Genomic DNA, 15,822 nt, shown 5'->3' with positions numbered 1-15,822 from the left:
AGCCCTGCTAGAAACAGCTCTGGTTAAGGCCTTCCTGCTTTGCCAGAGGGCTGTCACCTTGAGAACCATCATGGCAGAGATTCAACAGAGGCAGCATGTCAGCCTGGCACATGTTGATGTTATTGGGCCATTTGGCCGTGACAGTTCTTGTCACTCCCTTGATAATATTTATACATGCGCAGAGCCCAATGGACCCTGAGGTCACAGTGGCACCAGGCCACTTGGAGCATCCAGGATTGCATCAGAGTCATCCCGTCTCCTTGAGACTCATTGTCCTGGGGGTGGATACTTTCAAATCTGGAATGGGGGGGCTTGTTTCAAAGTCCCCCTACCTAAATTGTCCTAACCACAGATGTATGCACCGTGGGGTGGGGAACTCATATAGATGGGCTCAGCACTCAGGGTCTCTGGTCAAATCAACTTCCTGGAGCTTTGGGTGATCAGGTACGCGCTATGGGCTTTCAGAAATCGGCTGTCCAACAAAATTGACCTGTTCCACACCGACAACCAAGTAGCTATGTGGTATTGTCAACAAGCAAGGAGGAATAAGATTGTACCTCCTATGTCAGAAAGCAGTCCAGTCCAGATCTGGTCGTGGGCCCTGTCCCATGGGATGGTACTCAGGGCCATGTACCTGACCGGGTCAGAGAATTTGGTAGAGGATGGCCGAGTTGAGCCCTCAGACTCCATGAGTTGTCCCTGGACCAGGGAGTAGCAAATCGGATATTCTGCCTCTGGGGAGCCCGGACGTAGATTTGTTCCCTGCAACAGGAAGGTGCCTTGGTTCTGCTTCCTGTACAAGTGAGATGGCAAACCAGCCTCAGATACCCTCGCCCGTAATTAGGGCAAGGGTCTTCTATATACATATCCTCTGATTCCTTTAGTGGCAAAGACACTCTTGAAGCTTCACGTGGACAGGGGAACTATGATCCTCTCAGCCCCTCATTGTCCAAGATAGGTCTTGTTTCCACTCCTACAGGAGTTGTCCATCTGGAGACCAGTCAGCCTAGGGGCTTCCCCAGATCCATCATGCACGATCAAGGCAGGCTGCGGCATCCCAACCTCCAGTCCCTGTCACTCACAGCCTGGATGTTGAGAGGTTAACCCTGCAGCCGCTTGATCTTTCAGAGGATGTGTCTCGGGGCCTGGTGGCTTCGGGAAAGCCTTCCACTAGAAAGTCCTATGGACTGACGTGGAGGAGATTTTCCGAGTGGTGTGAACAGAAGGCCCTAGATCCATTCTCCTGCCCCCCACAAAAATTGCTTGACTACCTCCTACACCTATCAGAGGCTGGCTTAATGACCAACTCCGTTAGAATTCACCTCAGTTGAACTGGCTAATACACCAAGGTGTAGATAGTACAGCCTATAGTTGTACGGTTCATGCAGGGCCTGCTTCAATCAAAGCCTCCCCTCAATGTGGGACCTGAATGTGGTGTTAGCTCAGCTGATTAAAGCTTCTTTTGAGCCACTGTGTACTTGTGACCTGAAGTACCTGATCTGGAAGGTCATATTTTTGGTTGCGGTCACGTCAGCGTGCAGGGTTAGCGAGCTCCAAGCCTTAGTGACTTATCCACCTTATACTAAGTTTTAACATGAAAGGGTGGTCTTGCATACGCACTCTGAGTTCCTGCCTAAGGTGGTGATGGATTTCCATCTTAACTGGTCAGTCGTCTTGCCAATATACTTTCCCAGGCCCCATTTGTACCAAGGTGAACGAGCAGTGCACAGTTTGGACTGCAAGCAAGCCTTAGCCTTATATCTGGAGCGGACAGAAGCCCATAGACAGTCCACCAAACCTTTTCTTTTGACAAGAATAGGTTGGGCATTGCTGTTACCAAACACACTGTCCAATTGGCTAGCAGATTGCATCTCTTTCTGTTATGCTCAGGCAGGACTGCATCTTGGGGGGTCATGTCAAGGCTCATTCTGTCAGAGCCATGGCAGCATCTGTGGCCCACTTGTGAGCAGTTCCCATGAAGGAGATATGCAAGGCTGCGACTTGGAGTTCTCTCCACACATTCACATCTCATTACTGTCTGGATAGAGATGGCCAACGCAACAGTAGATTCGGCCAGTCTGTCCTTCAGAACCTGTTTGAGGTGTAGAACCCAACTCTCCCACCTAAAGCCCTTGTTTGGATTCAGGCTGTCTTCCCCTCTGTTACCAACAGCACCGGTGTTGTTGGGCCCGTTGGCATCTGGTTGGGTGTCTGTTGATCCCCTTTTGAGTTGTATAGCAGCCTGTAGCTAGGGATTCACCCATTGTGAAGACTACCATCCTGCTTGCCCTCAGAAAGCAGAATTGCTTACCTGTAACAGGTGTTTTCCAAGGACAGGAGGATGTTAGTCCTCACGAAATCCACGTGCCACCCCGCAGAGTTGGGTTTCTCCTATTTTTTATTTTAAGCATAATTCTATATTACAAGACTGGAGAGGGACCCCGCGTGGACGCATGGTGTAGGGCAAGCTGGGCATGCTCAGTGCGCTTAGTCAAAGTTCTAGAAACTGACGTATGTTTTCCGCATCAGGGCTCCATCTGATAGGGGTGTGCATTCGTTTTGACCGCATATGTAAAACGCAACTTTTTTTTTTTTAACTTAAAGTGATGAGGCTAAAACGATCGGATTTCCAACTTATTCAACATAGCTATGTTGAATACGTTGGAAATCGCGATTGTTGATCCTAAATAAAAATTTAAACCCCTCACCCTCCTTAATGTGTGTGTGTGTGTATATAGATATATATATATATATATATATATATATATACACACACACACACACACACACATTAAGGAGGGTGAGGGGTTTAAATTTTATATATATATATATATATATATATATATATATATATATATATATATACATACCATATTTTTCGCTCCATGTGATGCACCTGACCATAAGATGCACCTAGGATTCAGAGGAGGAAAATGTAAAAAAAAAAATGGTGTGCTAAACCAGCTTTGTTCCCGGGCGTCTGTGCATCTTATGGAGCAAATTAGGGGTGTGCATACAATTTTTTTTTTTTATCCCAGTTTCATTTTCGGGTCTGAGGAGGGCCATTTTGGTCCACTCCCCGGATCAGAAAACTTTTATCGTTCTCTTTCGTGGAAAAAAAAAAAACACCCCAACCAAAATGATGCTGGTGGCCCTTTGCCCTTACTATGTGACGGGGCAACCGGTGCCATTGGTCGGCCCGTCATATGGTAGGAGCAATGGTTGGCCGTGGGAGAAAAATGGGGGAAAAAAGGGCGTCTTATGGAGCAAAACATACGGTATATATATCCCATCCCAATAAAAACATAAAATATAAAAACTGTAAGGCCATTCAACTTAATATCTTACTATTCCAGCAATTACCAAAAATGTAAGCCATAGACATTTTTTCACTCGGTGTATAATCAAGCTGTGCAATGTGTTTCTGGAGATATTGAAGACAATTAGCATATCTGGGTTTAAAATAGGTTTGGACAAGTTCCTAGAGGAAATGTCCATTAAATTTATTAGCCGGGTAGACTACAGCAAGCCATTTCTATCCCTGGAAGTGAGGAGCAACAAATAGATCTTCCTTTTGGGATTTGCTGGGCATTTGTGACCCAAACTGTCCATCAAATCCGTCTGACCCAGCATGAGATATCTTATATTTATTTGTACTTCCCAGGCAATTCACAACCAACCCATAATACACTTCAAAATCTTAAATACCTCATAATGGTGCAGACCTCTAAGAGTTTTATACAACAAAACTCATTGCTCGTATTTTTAAAGACAAGTGAAAGAGCCTTACACTAAGGGGTAGATTTTCAAAAACGGCGCGTTCGTGTACTTTTGTTGGCGCTCCAGGCGCCAACAAAAGTACGCGGGATTTTAGTAGATACGCGCGTAGCCGCTAAAATCCTGGATCGGCGCGCGCAAGGCTGCCTATTCCGTGTAGCCGGTGCGCGCCGAGCCGCGCAGCCTGCCGCCGTTCCCTCCAAGGCCGCTCCGAAATCGGAGCGGCCTCGGAGGGAATTCGCTAACGCCCTCCCCTCACCTTCCCCTCCCTTCCTCTACCTAACCCACCCCCCCGGCCCTGTCTAAACCCCCCCCCCCTACCTTTGTTGGGGGATTTACGCCTCCCAGAGGGAGAAGTAAATCCCCGCGCGCCAGCGGGCCGCTGGCGTGCCTAGACACGACCCGGGGGCGGTTCCGGAGGGCGCGGCCACGCCCCCGGACCGCCCCGGGCCGAAACCACGCCCCGGGGCCGCCCCCGAAATGCCGCATCCCGCCCCGAAAACGGCGCGCCGCTCGGCCCCGCCCCCCGACACGCCCCCTCGGAAAGCCCCTGGACTTACGCGAGTCCCAGGGCTCTGCGCGCGCCGGTAGGCCTATTGAACATAGGCGCACCGGCGCGCAGGGCCCTGCTCGCGTAAATCCAGGCGGATTTACGCGAGCAGGGTTCTTAAAATCCGCCCCTAAGTGTTTTCATGCATGTTTCTTTGACATGATATTTAACTATGACCTAAAATGATGAATTCATGGCTCTGCCCCTCTGTTACTCTCACACTTAGTTGAGTCTCATACCCTGCTTTGTTTGCACCTGGCATTCAAGAAGCAGCCTTTCTATCTGTCTTCTAATCCAAACTAATAGCATGCCTCTTTCAGATGGCATATACATAAACCTAATCCTTCAGTCTAATAAAACCCTAACTCATCTTAGTTGACAATATACCATTTTTCTTTTGCAAAGTACCCTGGATAGGGTACTATATAAAAGCTGCAAATAAATCTGCAAAGTTTATTATTAGGAGAGTTAACAATGCCACACAGTTTGGGTATTTATGTACTATCGTTAATTTTACGGTTCTTTTTCCTGGGTTTTTCTAGGAGTGACTGTTAGAGTGCCGCAAACTACAGCATATGTTGTAAATAATGGACTTGCCATTGGATCCGGAGGGCCTCAACTTACAGTTCATCACCGACCCCCACAGGTATGTTCTCTAAAGGGTGAATTTTCAAAGAGTTACATGTGTAAAACTTAGCATATACACGCATAAGTAGCCTGTACTCACATACACGCTATATTATAAACATCACGTGTGCATATTTTCACTTCCACATACACTTTTACATGCATAAAAAAAGAGCAGTCGGGGTGTTCTGGAGCAGGGCCAAGAGTTACATGTCAGTTGCTATTTTATAAGAGACTTGCATGAGAACATGTGGGAATGTATTCACTCAATTGATATGAGACAAGTCTGTTATCAGTTATTGGTTGGGTGGGAGGTCTGAATGAACTGGGGGGAGTCTAGGCTGGAGAACTAGGAGGGTATCGATAACCTGGAGAAGGGCTCGGTGAACTGTTGAAAATCTGAAAACTGGTAATTTCAATTTCATGTGCAAGTTATACAATATACTTAAGCGCGTAAATAAGGGTTTTACGTGACCTAGTCATATTTTTTTTTATGTGTAAAGTATATCTACATATGTTTTGAAAATAGGTAAAGAAATTTGTGTGTTCATTACATTGAAATATGCTTTTTAAATGCATTGGAGGTATATATAAGCATATGTAAACATGTATGTGGGGTTAGACAAGTGCATATTTTATAATTTGCATGTATCTGTCATACGCAGGTTATAAAATACTGCAGTAGTTCTCCATGCAACCATATATACACATATATGGGGCTGCATGGAATTGTTTGAAAATTATCCTCTTAAGAGGATAATTTTAAAATGTGTGCGTACATGCCCATATACACACACAAAACAGCTCTGGTATTTGATAACCTGCATGTATACAATATATACAGGTTATAAAATATGCATAAATGTTCCTGGGAACATGTGCATAGATGTAAAAAAAAAAAGTGAATACATTTTTGCACTTATCTAGATAAATTCCGAATTATTCAGCTACGTAGCAGCATTTATCCAGATAAGTACCGATTTTTATCCAGCTATGTAGCAGCAAAGCCACAAATTAACTGGATAAGTCTAAAAGGCACCACTTAGCTATATGTGCTATTTTACACGTGTAACCAGTAATTTTTTCACGCACAACTTTTGAAAATTCACCTTTAAATGTGTTCATCCTATGTTCAGAAATATGTGATGCCACTGTGATTTTATACTCAAAAATGTACTGTATGGGACTAAAACTTGACAAATGATTATTCTTTATTCAACAATACATACATTACAATTTGAATTGTATATTCCTTGATTAGAGTCCCTGTTACTGCCTTATTAGATTCAGAGTGAATATTAATTTTAGCTGTATCCTGTTGCAAATGCTTTATATTATCTAGAAAACACTGTGTTCACAAGAAAAAGCCTGACATTTATAGCCAATAATATCTAACCTATTATTTATGCTCTGCATTAGTCAATATATTGCAAGGAAAACAGGGGCAGCTCAAGGCAATCTACTGCCTGAGGCAAAGGATGAAAAGGTACCCCCCTCCCCCCCATGGCCTGGAACAAGTTAAATCGCCAAGGGCCAGGTCAGGGGGAAGGCAATTTATTTATTTATTTTTATATACCGGTGTACGATTTTACACATCACATCGGTTTACATTCCAACAAAAAATGCGGGAAATCAAGCGTTTCCTTTGTCAATACATTGAACAATAATAAACATGGAAATTGTTAGCAAGGGAAATAAAAACATGGGAAAGGTTAACAGTAAGGGTTCACGAACGGGTGCACAAAGGGGAGTGCCCCTTTGTTGCGCCCCTTCAGCGTGCAGCGCCTGCTGGCTTGGTGCCTTTCAACGGTCCAGTTCCGTTTGTGATGACATCAGGGGAGGGGGCGGGTCTCTCAATTATGGCTTTCCCCACGGCATTCTCCTCTCAGCTTCAAAGGTGGTTTTTTTTCAATTTTTTTGTCTTTTTTTTTTTTTACCTTGGATGTTACAAGGTGTTCAGCACTGGTGGGTAGCCCTCCCCTTCATTAGCGCCTGCTGGCTTGGTGCCTTTCAACGGTGAAGTGACTTGCCGAAGGTCACAAGGAATGACAATAGGATTTGAACCCTGGCTTCCCTTGTTTGCCAAAGGCCACCCCTCTACCCTGGGTCAAGAAATAGGAATCCTCCATTCCCTATTACCTGCCTCCCACCCTTCTCTAGGATCTGCCCCGTGGGGATGTGAGAGGTTGGTGAATGGTGAGAGTGTGTGTGTGACACATTCTCTCTTAGGGCTGATACAAGAGTATGAGATGTCCTAGACAAACCTTACAGCCTTTCCTTCCTCCTTCCCTCCTCTCCCCACATAATTAAAATTTAGGCATTCTTTTCCATTTTAAAATGTATTAACTTCCCCAACCTAAAAAGGCAGATTGTAATTTGAATGTCTATTTTCCATATGCAATCTTCTGAAATAAAAATATCACTTACAACAACATATATTATATAGGCATACACTGCAAAAAAACCCACACTTTCATTAATAATAGTTTAATAGACTTAATAAACTACCTTTCTCATAGTAATCAAGGCAGTTTACTGAATTCCATATGGTATTAGGCCTATGATAAAGTGCATTGGGTATGGACTTGGCCCACAGAAAGCCAGGAATAAACTTAACTACAATTCTAATATACGGGCTGCGCACATGGATCTGCTTCAGCAGGGACCAGTTCTTCATGAGGATCTGACTCTATTCTGTCTTACAGTTTGGCCCTTGAGAGGGCTCGCCTGTTAAAGCGATTATTCCTCTGCAGTGATTCCTTTTCTCTGCGCTCGCAAGTTCTCCATTTCCTTTGCTTATGTGTGGGTTTGGAGAGTTTTTGAGGCCTGGTGGGTGTTCTTCCTCATTCAGTTAAGGTCCCTCTCATTCGTGATTTTTTGCAGGATGGATCGACTAAAGGCTTGACCCTTAATTCCTTGAAGGTGCAGGTTGCGGCTCTTGCTTATTTCAGAGGCCACCTTGTCGTTTCATCCTGATGTGGCCTGTTTTTTGAAGGGAGTGATGCACCTTAGGCCCCCTTGAGGTTACCGGCTCCATTATGAAGTTTTAATTGGTGTTGGACTTTTTAGCGGGCTCTACGCTCTGACCACTGCATAGCCTTTCCTTACAGTTGTTGACTTTGAAGACTGTGTTCCTGGTGCATATGTTCTGTGGATCGGATTTGTGAGCTGCATACTGTTCCATCCTTTTTGCCCAAGTTAGACTCAAACTTTCATTTGAATCAGTCCATCTCCTTGCCATCCCTGGATAAGGTCAGGGATGCGGAGGAGTTTTGCCTTTTATGCTATTTGGATGTTAAGTGTCTTGTCCTGCGGTATCTAGAGGTCTGAGTCTTTCCGAAAGATTGTCCATGGCAGGAGTAAGCAGAATGCTCTGCCTTTGCGAGCTACCATAGCCCGTTGGATTAAGGAGGTGGTCACGGCCACGTATGTAGATGCTGGAAAGCCGTTGCCTACTCCTGTTAGGGCTCATTCCACTAGGGTTCAGGCAGTGTCATAGGTGGAGGTTAGTCTGTTGTCTCCCGTTGATATCTAAAAAAACAGCAAGGAAGGCTGCTTAATAAAGCCGTGAGAGCAACAGTACACAATAAGCAACCAGATGTCCGATATTATGAAAATTTATTGTGTAGCTACGAATAGATGCAAATGAGCCCGACTCCAGCCGAGTTTCGCCCTCTTTCAATAGGGCTGCATCAGGGGTATTTGCATGTATGTATACTATATCTTCATCACAATATTGTAAATAAGAGTTATGGGCGATGCAAAATTTGATATCGCTACTCATAAACTTTCTCCAGTCTATGCGATGCCCAGAGCATCAGTTTTGTCAGAAGCAATACTTTAGATCACGATCGCACATAATCACTGCGGTCACTTTCAAAGCTGTCAAAAACAAAGTGACCGCAGTGATTATGTGCGATCGTGATCTAAAGTATTGCTTCTGACAAAACTGATGCTCTGGGCATCGCATAGACTGGAGAAAGTTTGAGTAGTGATATCAAATTTCGCATCGCCCATAACTCTTATTTACAATATTGTGATGAAGATATAGTATACATACATGCAAATACCCCTGATGCAGCCCTATTGAAAGAGGGTGAAACTCGGCTGGAGTCGGGCTCATTTGCATCTATTCGTATCTACACAATAAATTTTCATAAAATCGGACATCTGGTTGCTTATTGTGTACTGTTGCTCTCCCGTTGATATCTGCCAAGCAGTGATGTGGTCCTCCTTATACACTTTTTCCAGGTTTTATCGTCTAGATGTGCAGGCCCGGGAGGATGTAGCCTTTGCATGTGCAGTGTTGACTGGACCATGGGCAGCCTCCCACCTGTTGGGGAGTAGCTTTGGTACATCCCACTGGTCCTGAGTCCATCTGTCTACACACTAGGAAGTGGAGAAATTACTTACTTGATAATTTTGTTTTCCTTGGTGTAGACAGATGGACTCAGCTTCCCGCCCTTAGCTACTGGATGAGTGTGTCAGTAGTCCTCTTGTGGGGCTCTGGATCCCAAGGGATTAATGGTAAGTGTTCATCCAGTCCCTAGCTTTGGGTACCTAGACTGTTTTTTGTGAGTTCAATGTTTATGGTTGGCTACCTGTTTTTAATCATGTTTTTAATCGAGGTTTTTGCTAGTCTGTCCACAGTTGGTTTTGAAGAGAATACTGGCAAGCTGGGGTCTCTACAGGGTTATATATACTGTGATGTCAGCTTGCTCTGTCTCCATCTGCTGGCAAGGGAGCATAATCCACTGAATTCATCTGCCTACACTAAGGAAAACAAAATTATCAGGTAAGTAATTTCTCCATTACTCATGCGAAAATGCCTTATGAGGAGTAGAAGACCTGACCCTGGAACTAAAACAAGGCCTCTATATGGCAGCTTGCAGTGCTGATCCAGCCATGTTTTTGAACTGCTATCAACAATTTGTAAAGTTTTTCACAGCCTCATCTTTATATTAACCCTGATCTCCTACCCCTTCAATCACTATGATGATTTTGGATTGCTTACCTCTGTTAGTTTTGCAATCTCTTCAATATGCATAAGTGTTTCCTATTGGATTGATATGATGTGCATGGCACAATTTTAACAACTTCTCTAATCTGAAACTCATATTCAAGAATTGTGTATTTCAATACAGAGTTCTGTTCTCATGTAAATTGTCCCTTCCGAAGCAGCCCTTGCGAAACACAGTTCTGTGTCGGGGGACCGATTCTCTAATAAATATTGCTGTGTACATACCTTGAAGGCACTTATTGCTTATTTTAAACATCTAGTCTGAAGCTGTTGGACCATGTGTGAATGTTGTTGTAACACACCTGTTCTCTCACTATCCGGCTTAGTGTGTTTGCTCCTCGTACTACATCTTTTGTGTGAGTTTGCAGTGTTTGTCATCAGGCTGACCTTATACACACTTTTCTTGATGTTTTCCTGCTGCTAAAAGTTTTCTCTGATGCCATATCTGTAATGAAGCCCTAACTATGAAATTAAAATAAACAGTAAAAATAGGCTTATGTTGACTTAGCAGTGAGAGAAACAGGAAACTGATAGTTACCTTGACAGAGGGACCCTGTGGAATACTAGTGTCATGCAACAATCTTCTGAAAGGAATAACTTACAAAAAAAAGTATTTCAGTCATTGAATTGGTAGGCACTTTAAAATAAAATGCCCATTTAAAGTTAAAAGGGTAAAAGAGTTCTTGATAATAAGAATGAATCTGTTTAACTGAAAACTTTTTCTTCTCTTTTCTGAATATTAGGAACCAGCTCGTCCTTTGCATCCAGCACCACTCCCAGAGGCACCACAGCCCCAGCGACTGCCTTCTGAAGCTGCTGGTACTTCCTTGCCTCAGAAGCCACATTTAAAACTGGCGCGAGTGCAGAGTCAGAATGGCATTGTACTTTCCTGGAGTGTCCTGGAGGTGGACAGAAGCTGTGCCGCTGTTGACAGCTACCATCTATATGCTTACCATGAAGATCCTACAGCTATCACGCCTTCCCAATGGAAAAAGATTGGGGAAGTGAAGGCACTGCCACTGCCTATGGCATGCACCCTTACCCAATTTGTGTCTGGCAGCAAGTACTATTTTGCCGTACGAGCAAAGGATATTTATGGACGTTTTGGATCTTTTTGTGACCCCCAGTCAACGGATGTGATATCCCAGAGCAGTTAAAAAAAAAAAAAAAAAAACCTGAAAAAATTTGGCATTCTTAAACTATCCCATGAAGGGGTTACTTTTTTTTTTTTTTTTTATTTTAACTATGTGCATGAAATTCACAGTAAATTATCTGCCAGATTTGACAGGGGTGTGTGTATACACTACATCTGTTTATAACCAAAAACAAAATTACCAACCTAGAAAACAAACATTTCCGTGGACCGTTCAGTCTTCAGTTATTTTATTTTATTTTTTTTTTAACTACCCCATCTTCATCCCTTGCCTTCAGCAATTCCTATTCCAAGAATTTGCATATGAATGCAAGTTCAAGGGGCCATGCTATGGACCTGTGCTTGAACACTGAGTTTCTGTGTTGATGGGGACAGGATCACATTGTACAGCTTGCTGAAACAAGGCTTGAACAATATCAGCTAAAGCCAAGTTATCATGATTGCTGAAATAAAATACCCATTTCCTTTTACATACTCCTCAAAAAAGGCTGCATAACAGAACTATCCAGCAAGGAAGACTGAAGCTTGGGATTAACGTTGATGTCTCTTTGTACTACGCTGTGCAACAAATGACCCAATTGCCTATCAGTACTCCTTACTGTTCAACAGGAGAACTAAAAACAGCCAACTAAAGATGGACTTGTTTAGAATGGAGTTATGTGCTGTGAAATGCCTGTACCATACCATTAAGAACCTGGGAGATGACTCTTTTAAGATAATTCGTCTGAATTTGTTGCTTGTGAAGCAAAATTTTGTATTTTTCCCCAGGTTGAAAATTTTGCTTCCTATTTTCTTGTTGTGTTTTCTTTATTTTTGTCTTTTTTTCTTGTCTTTTTTTTTTTTTTTTTGTCTAAAGAATAATTTTAAAAGTAAATGTTACCAGAACATATTGCTTAGTTTTTCAGCTTGTTTGTGCGTAAATAAGTTCTGCTATTTTTGCCTGCTGCAACATACACCCACAAAAGCCTGGCACTATATTGAGCTGGACTCTCACATCCTAGTTATCTTGGAAATCCTTTAACTTGATTTCATCCCATGGTCAGTTTATATATTTAGAGAGGGTATTCTATAAAACACATATAAAAAGCATTTTCTAAAATGTGGCACTTTTTCAGTATAACTCAATTATTTGACAATGTGTATCCCATACTTGCAGTAAATTTTAATGAGAGTGTGCTACTTCAAAAGGTTAAGATTCTGCTTAGAATTTCATGTAGACTGTTCCCATGGCATAGACTGTGCTTATTGCACTGCACACACAAATGTATTAATCTTTCATCTTAATGCAGTGTGTTGCACACTCTGGTTCAAAATCTTCTGTAATATGTTTTTAGTGTTATTACCTCAGAAATTGAACTACAATGATGTGTTAGTTCCTGAAGTAGGGAAATGTTCTCTCTCCTTTTTCTTTTCTGGTGTGGCCTGAAAAGATGTCTATAAACATATTACAACATGGATAGGGATGTGTCTTATTGGTGCATTCTTTTGTTAAAGTAACTTTTGATATCCCTTTCTGCCTTTACAGGGTCTCCAGTTCTTACCCTTCCCTATTTTCTCATTCTTACACCAAATTCCTATTTTACTGAAGCTGGTATTTGAACTATAGTACATATATGTAAAGTAAAATAGGAAAACTTACTTATTTTGAACACAGTTTGAGACTCCCATTATGTACTGTGACAGAGTAAACAGAATTTCAAAGCTCCAGTAAGTCTGACCCATGAATCTGTATGTGTGTGTCATATGCTGCCTTAGAATAGCTCACAGCACTGACAGGGCTTCTACTTTCAGATAGTTTTTAACTGATATAGTATCCTTTCTATGAATGAATGGAGTTCTTTTAGAACTTTAAGACTCCTGGGAAAGAAGGTTCCCATCATATTTTCAACTGTGAGTGTGAAACTTTTCTGCTGTTTGACCAAAGCTGGCTTGTATTGGGTTTTTTTGCCCCTTTATCTGAGTGCCAATGATGAGTGACTCCATGTCAGGAGCTGTGAGTCACATTATACTTGTCTAAAGTTTGTATCTGTCTGCTTGTTTCTGTGAAGAATAACATCTTTGAAGCCCTTGTCTTTGGTTTACAGTGTGCATAATCTTTTATATAATAACCGCATATAGAGCCCTTTAAACCTAGCTATGGATCAATAGCTGTTTAGTATAGTAAAATATAGCTTTGAGGGAAACAAAAGTTGGGGAGAGATGGTAGGCTTTGAACTTTCCTATCACACATTTATATTTTTATTTTCTACCCCATCTGGATGCATATATCTATGTAAAAAGAAAACATCAATTCCCTTTCCCCCAAAAAGAAAGTTGTGAACCAGGAGGCAGTCATAAAATAAAACGTATACAAGCTTTCCCTCCCTCTGTATATGTATATATATGTGTGTATGTGTGTGTATACTTATATATTTCTAGATGAAAATATAGATACATGAATGAAAACCTGGCAGAAAGCGTCTCATGGCATTGCATAGTGTTTTTTTTTCACAATTGGCTATTCATTCTCATTAAATGTATGGATGCCCATAAAGTGATTTTTCTTTGATTACACTTGTAAAGAATGGAAATGTTTGATATATATATATATATATCTATGTATACACACACACACACATACACCTTCATGTTAGAAATGCTTCTTCTATTAGGGGAGATCTCCATTTCAGATAGTTTTGATACCCCGCCTTTTCCTGAACTCCTATGAGAAATGGTGCTATTTATTCTTTAGGTACTGGAGTTGTCCTTTGCATATTGCAATGGCAGCTTTTTTTTTAAATTCACAAGTGTATAAAGAAATTATAAATGGCTCTTTTTCTTAAAGAGCAGAAAGGCTGCAGCTCTTTCTACTGCTGGAATTGTAACCAGTAACTTGGTTGATCTGTGATTCACTGAAAGTGAGCCCACTTTCTTCACATGCAATTTCAGCATGACTGCTTTAGTAAGAATTGTGACTGAAATATGTTCCCACTCCTCAGTTCATATCTGTAAGTGTTTGATCATTCTTCTGCTTGACTCCTATCCTTGCCAACAATTTTGGCTGCTGTCCTTTCCCAAAAACATGGAATAAATTTAACTTGACAGTGATAGAACAACCTGTTCTGTGCTCTGGTAGCAGGGTGCAGTAACTAGAAGTCATCTGCTAATGGGCTGGTAGTCCAAACAAAACTTCAAAGCCTTTCTCTATTGCTAAGTGATTGCTTTAAATCATCAGGAAATATTTGTGTTTGCATGACTTCTAGTGATATCTGCTTTAGTTTCCTGTTTTCTGAACTTCATTTCATTTTTCTCTGTGCATAAACAAACTGCAAAAGATTGATTATAATCAGATATGACTAGAAAACAATAGAATATTTTATATATTGCCCAATAGTCATAGAAAAGCCACATGTAAATAAACATGTCTAATCAAATCAAGATCATTAATTTCAGGAAGGACATTTTAAGACTGTGACTTTTCTACTTATTTTATCATACAACATGAGTAAATGACCTTGTATTCTGGCAACAATCTTGCACATAAGGAGCATTAAGTTGTTGGGGTTTTAACACAGTATGAAGCTGTATTTAATTGCTTACATACTTAAAATCACTTCTTGCAGTGTTGATTTTCCAGTGACGCCAGAGCTGGATCTGTTATTTCCGTTGAAGGATAAGACCATTTGCTGTTTGGTTATGCTGTCCTAACATTTTTCCAAACTGAATAAACTTTGTCCCATTTACCATATAGCGTACAAAAAAAATCACACTTTATTCAAAACTTTCTTAACTTGTAATTTAGTCATTTCCATTTACAGCCAGAAAAATATCTACTGAAGATATAAAGCGGTTAAAGTTTGTGGTGTTAAGTGTTGGGTACATTAGAAGAGCACTATGCCTTGCCTCAGCTTTTCTTGGGGAGCATCAAATTGAACTTAGAATGAATGAATTGCAATTTTTTGTTTTCCTTGTAAATCTGATTACTTTCATTTTTCACTTGAAATCAGTAATATTTAAATGTTTATTTTGTCTTTAGTATGTCACAGGCTTTGTTTTTCTACATATTTAAGTATTGTCAGGCTTTTTAACAAGTTTTGCAAGTTAATAAATGGGACTGGATATCCCTTAAACTAGTCCTAGTGTCCCAAGCACACTCCCTCCATTTTGTTCCTGCTCAGCCTAGTAAATTATTAGCCATAAAATGGAGAAAAAATCTTTGTAAAATACATACAACAAAAACGGATTTTGAAGCTGTATTTGTAAATAAAAATAATGTAGGATATGCCTCATGTTTGATTCAAACTGGTTGAGTGCAAATTTTCCCCCATTTTTGTATGTATTGTAGACTGGTGTTTGTTCAAGTGTATCTGTTAGTGGGATTTTGTCTGGCAAGCCTGAAATTTATACTTTGAAATAAACTACTGGATTTTTAATGCTCTGAGTCCTGTTTTAAGCCTATTCAAGTTAATATCTAAGGAAATAATATTTTTAAAGCATTGTTCCTCACCACTGTGGCTTGACCAGTAAAAGTGATTATGAACAGGGAACAGCTGCCAGAGCAGGCTGCATGGCATCTGTTTTGAGAAAAGAGCAGAACCTTATTCCTGGAAAGTGAGTGAATTTTTGAATGTTTATTACTGGGTGTTGATTGCGGTATGTTGAGTGTTGTGGGAAGAATCCTGTACCTTAATGAGGAAAGTAGGGTGATATCACAAA

General features: G+C 41.3%; 1 protein-coding gene across 5 annotated transcripts in view; it reads left to right on the top strand.

The window, feature by feature from the left end:
- The window catches only part of ATF7IP (activating transcription factor 7 interacting protein), a 331,366-nt gene extending 315,819 nt beyond the window's left edge, over positions 1-15,547 (top strand). For all 5 annotated transcript variants that reach the window (XM_029590341.1, XM_029590340.1, XM_029590343.1 and 2 more), the window contains 2 exons: positions 4,870-4,973; positions 10,718-15,547. In XM_029590341.1, the coding sequence (XP_029446201.1) occupies positions 4,870-4,973; positions 10,718-11,131 (518 nt within the window). In that variant the 3' untranslated portion in view covers positions 11,132-15,547. The remainder of the gene's footprint in view (positions 1-4,869; positions 4,974-10,717) is intronic.
- The last annotated feature ends 275 nt before the right edge of the window (positions 15,548-15,822 follow it).

Source organism: Rhinatrema bivittatum, chromosome 2 (genome assembly GCF_901001135.1).
Source record: "Rhinatrema bivittatum chromosome 2, aRhiBiv1.1, whole genome shotgun sequence".
Lineage (NCBI taxonomy): Eukaryota > Metazoa > Chordata > Amphibia > Gymnophiona > Rhinatrematidae > Rhinatrema > Rhinatrema bivittatum.
The sequence above is the reverse complement of the archived record's forward strand: the minus strand, read 5'-3'. Positions and strand labels throughout refer to the sequence as shown.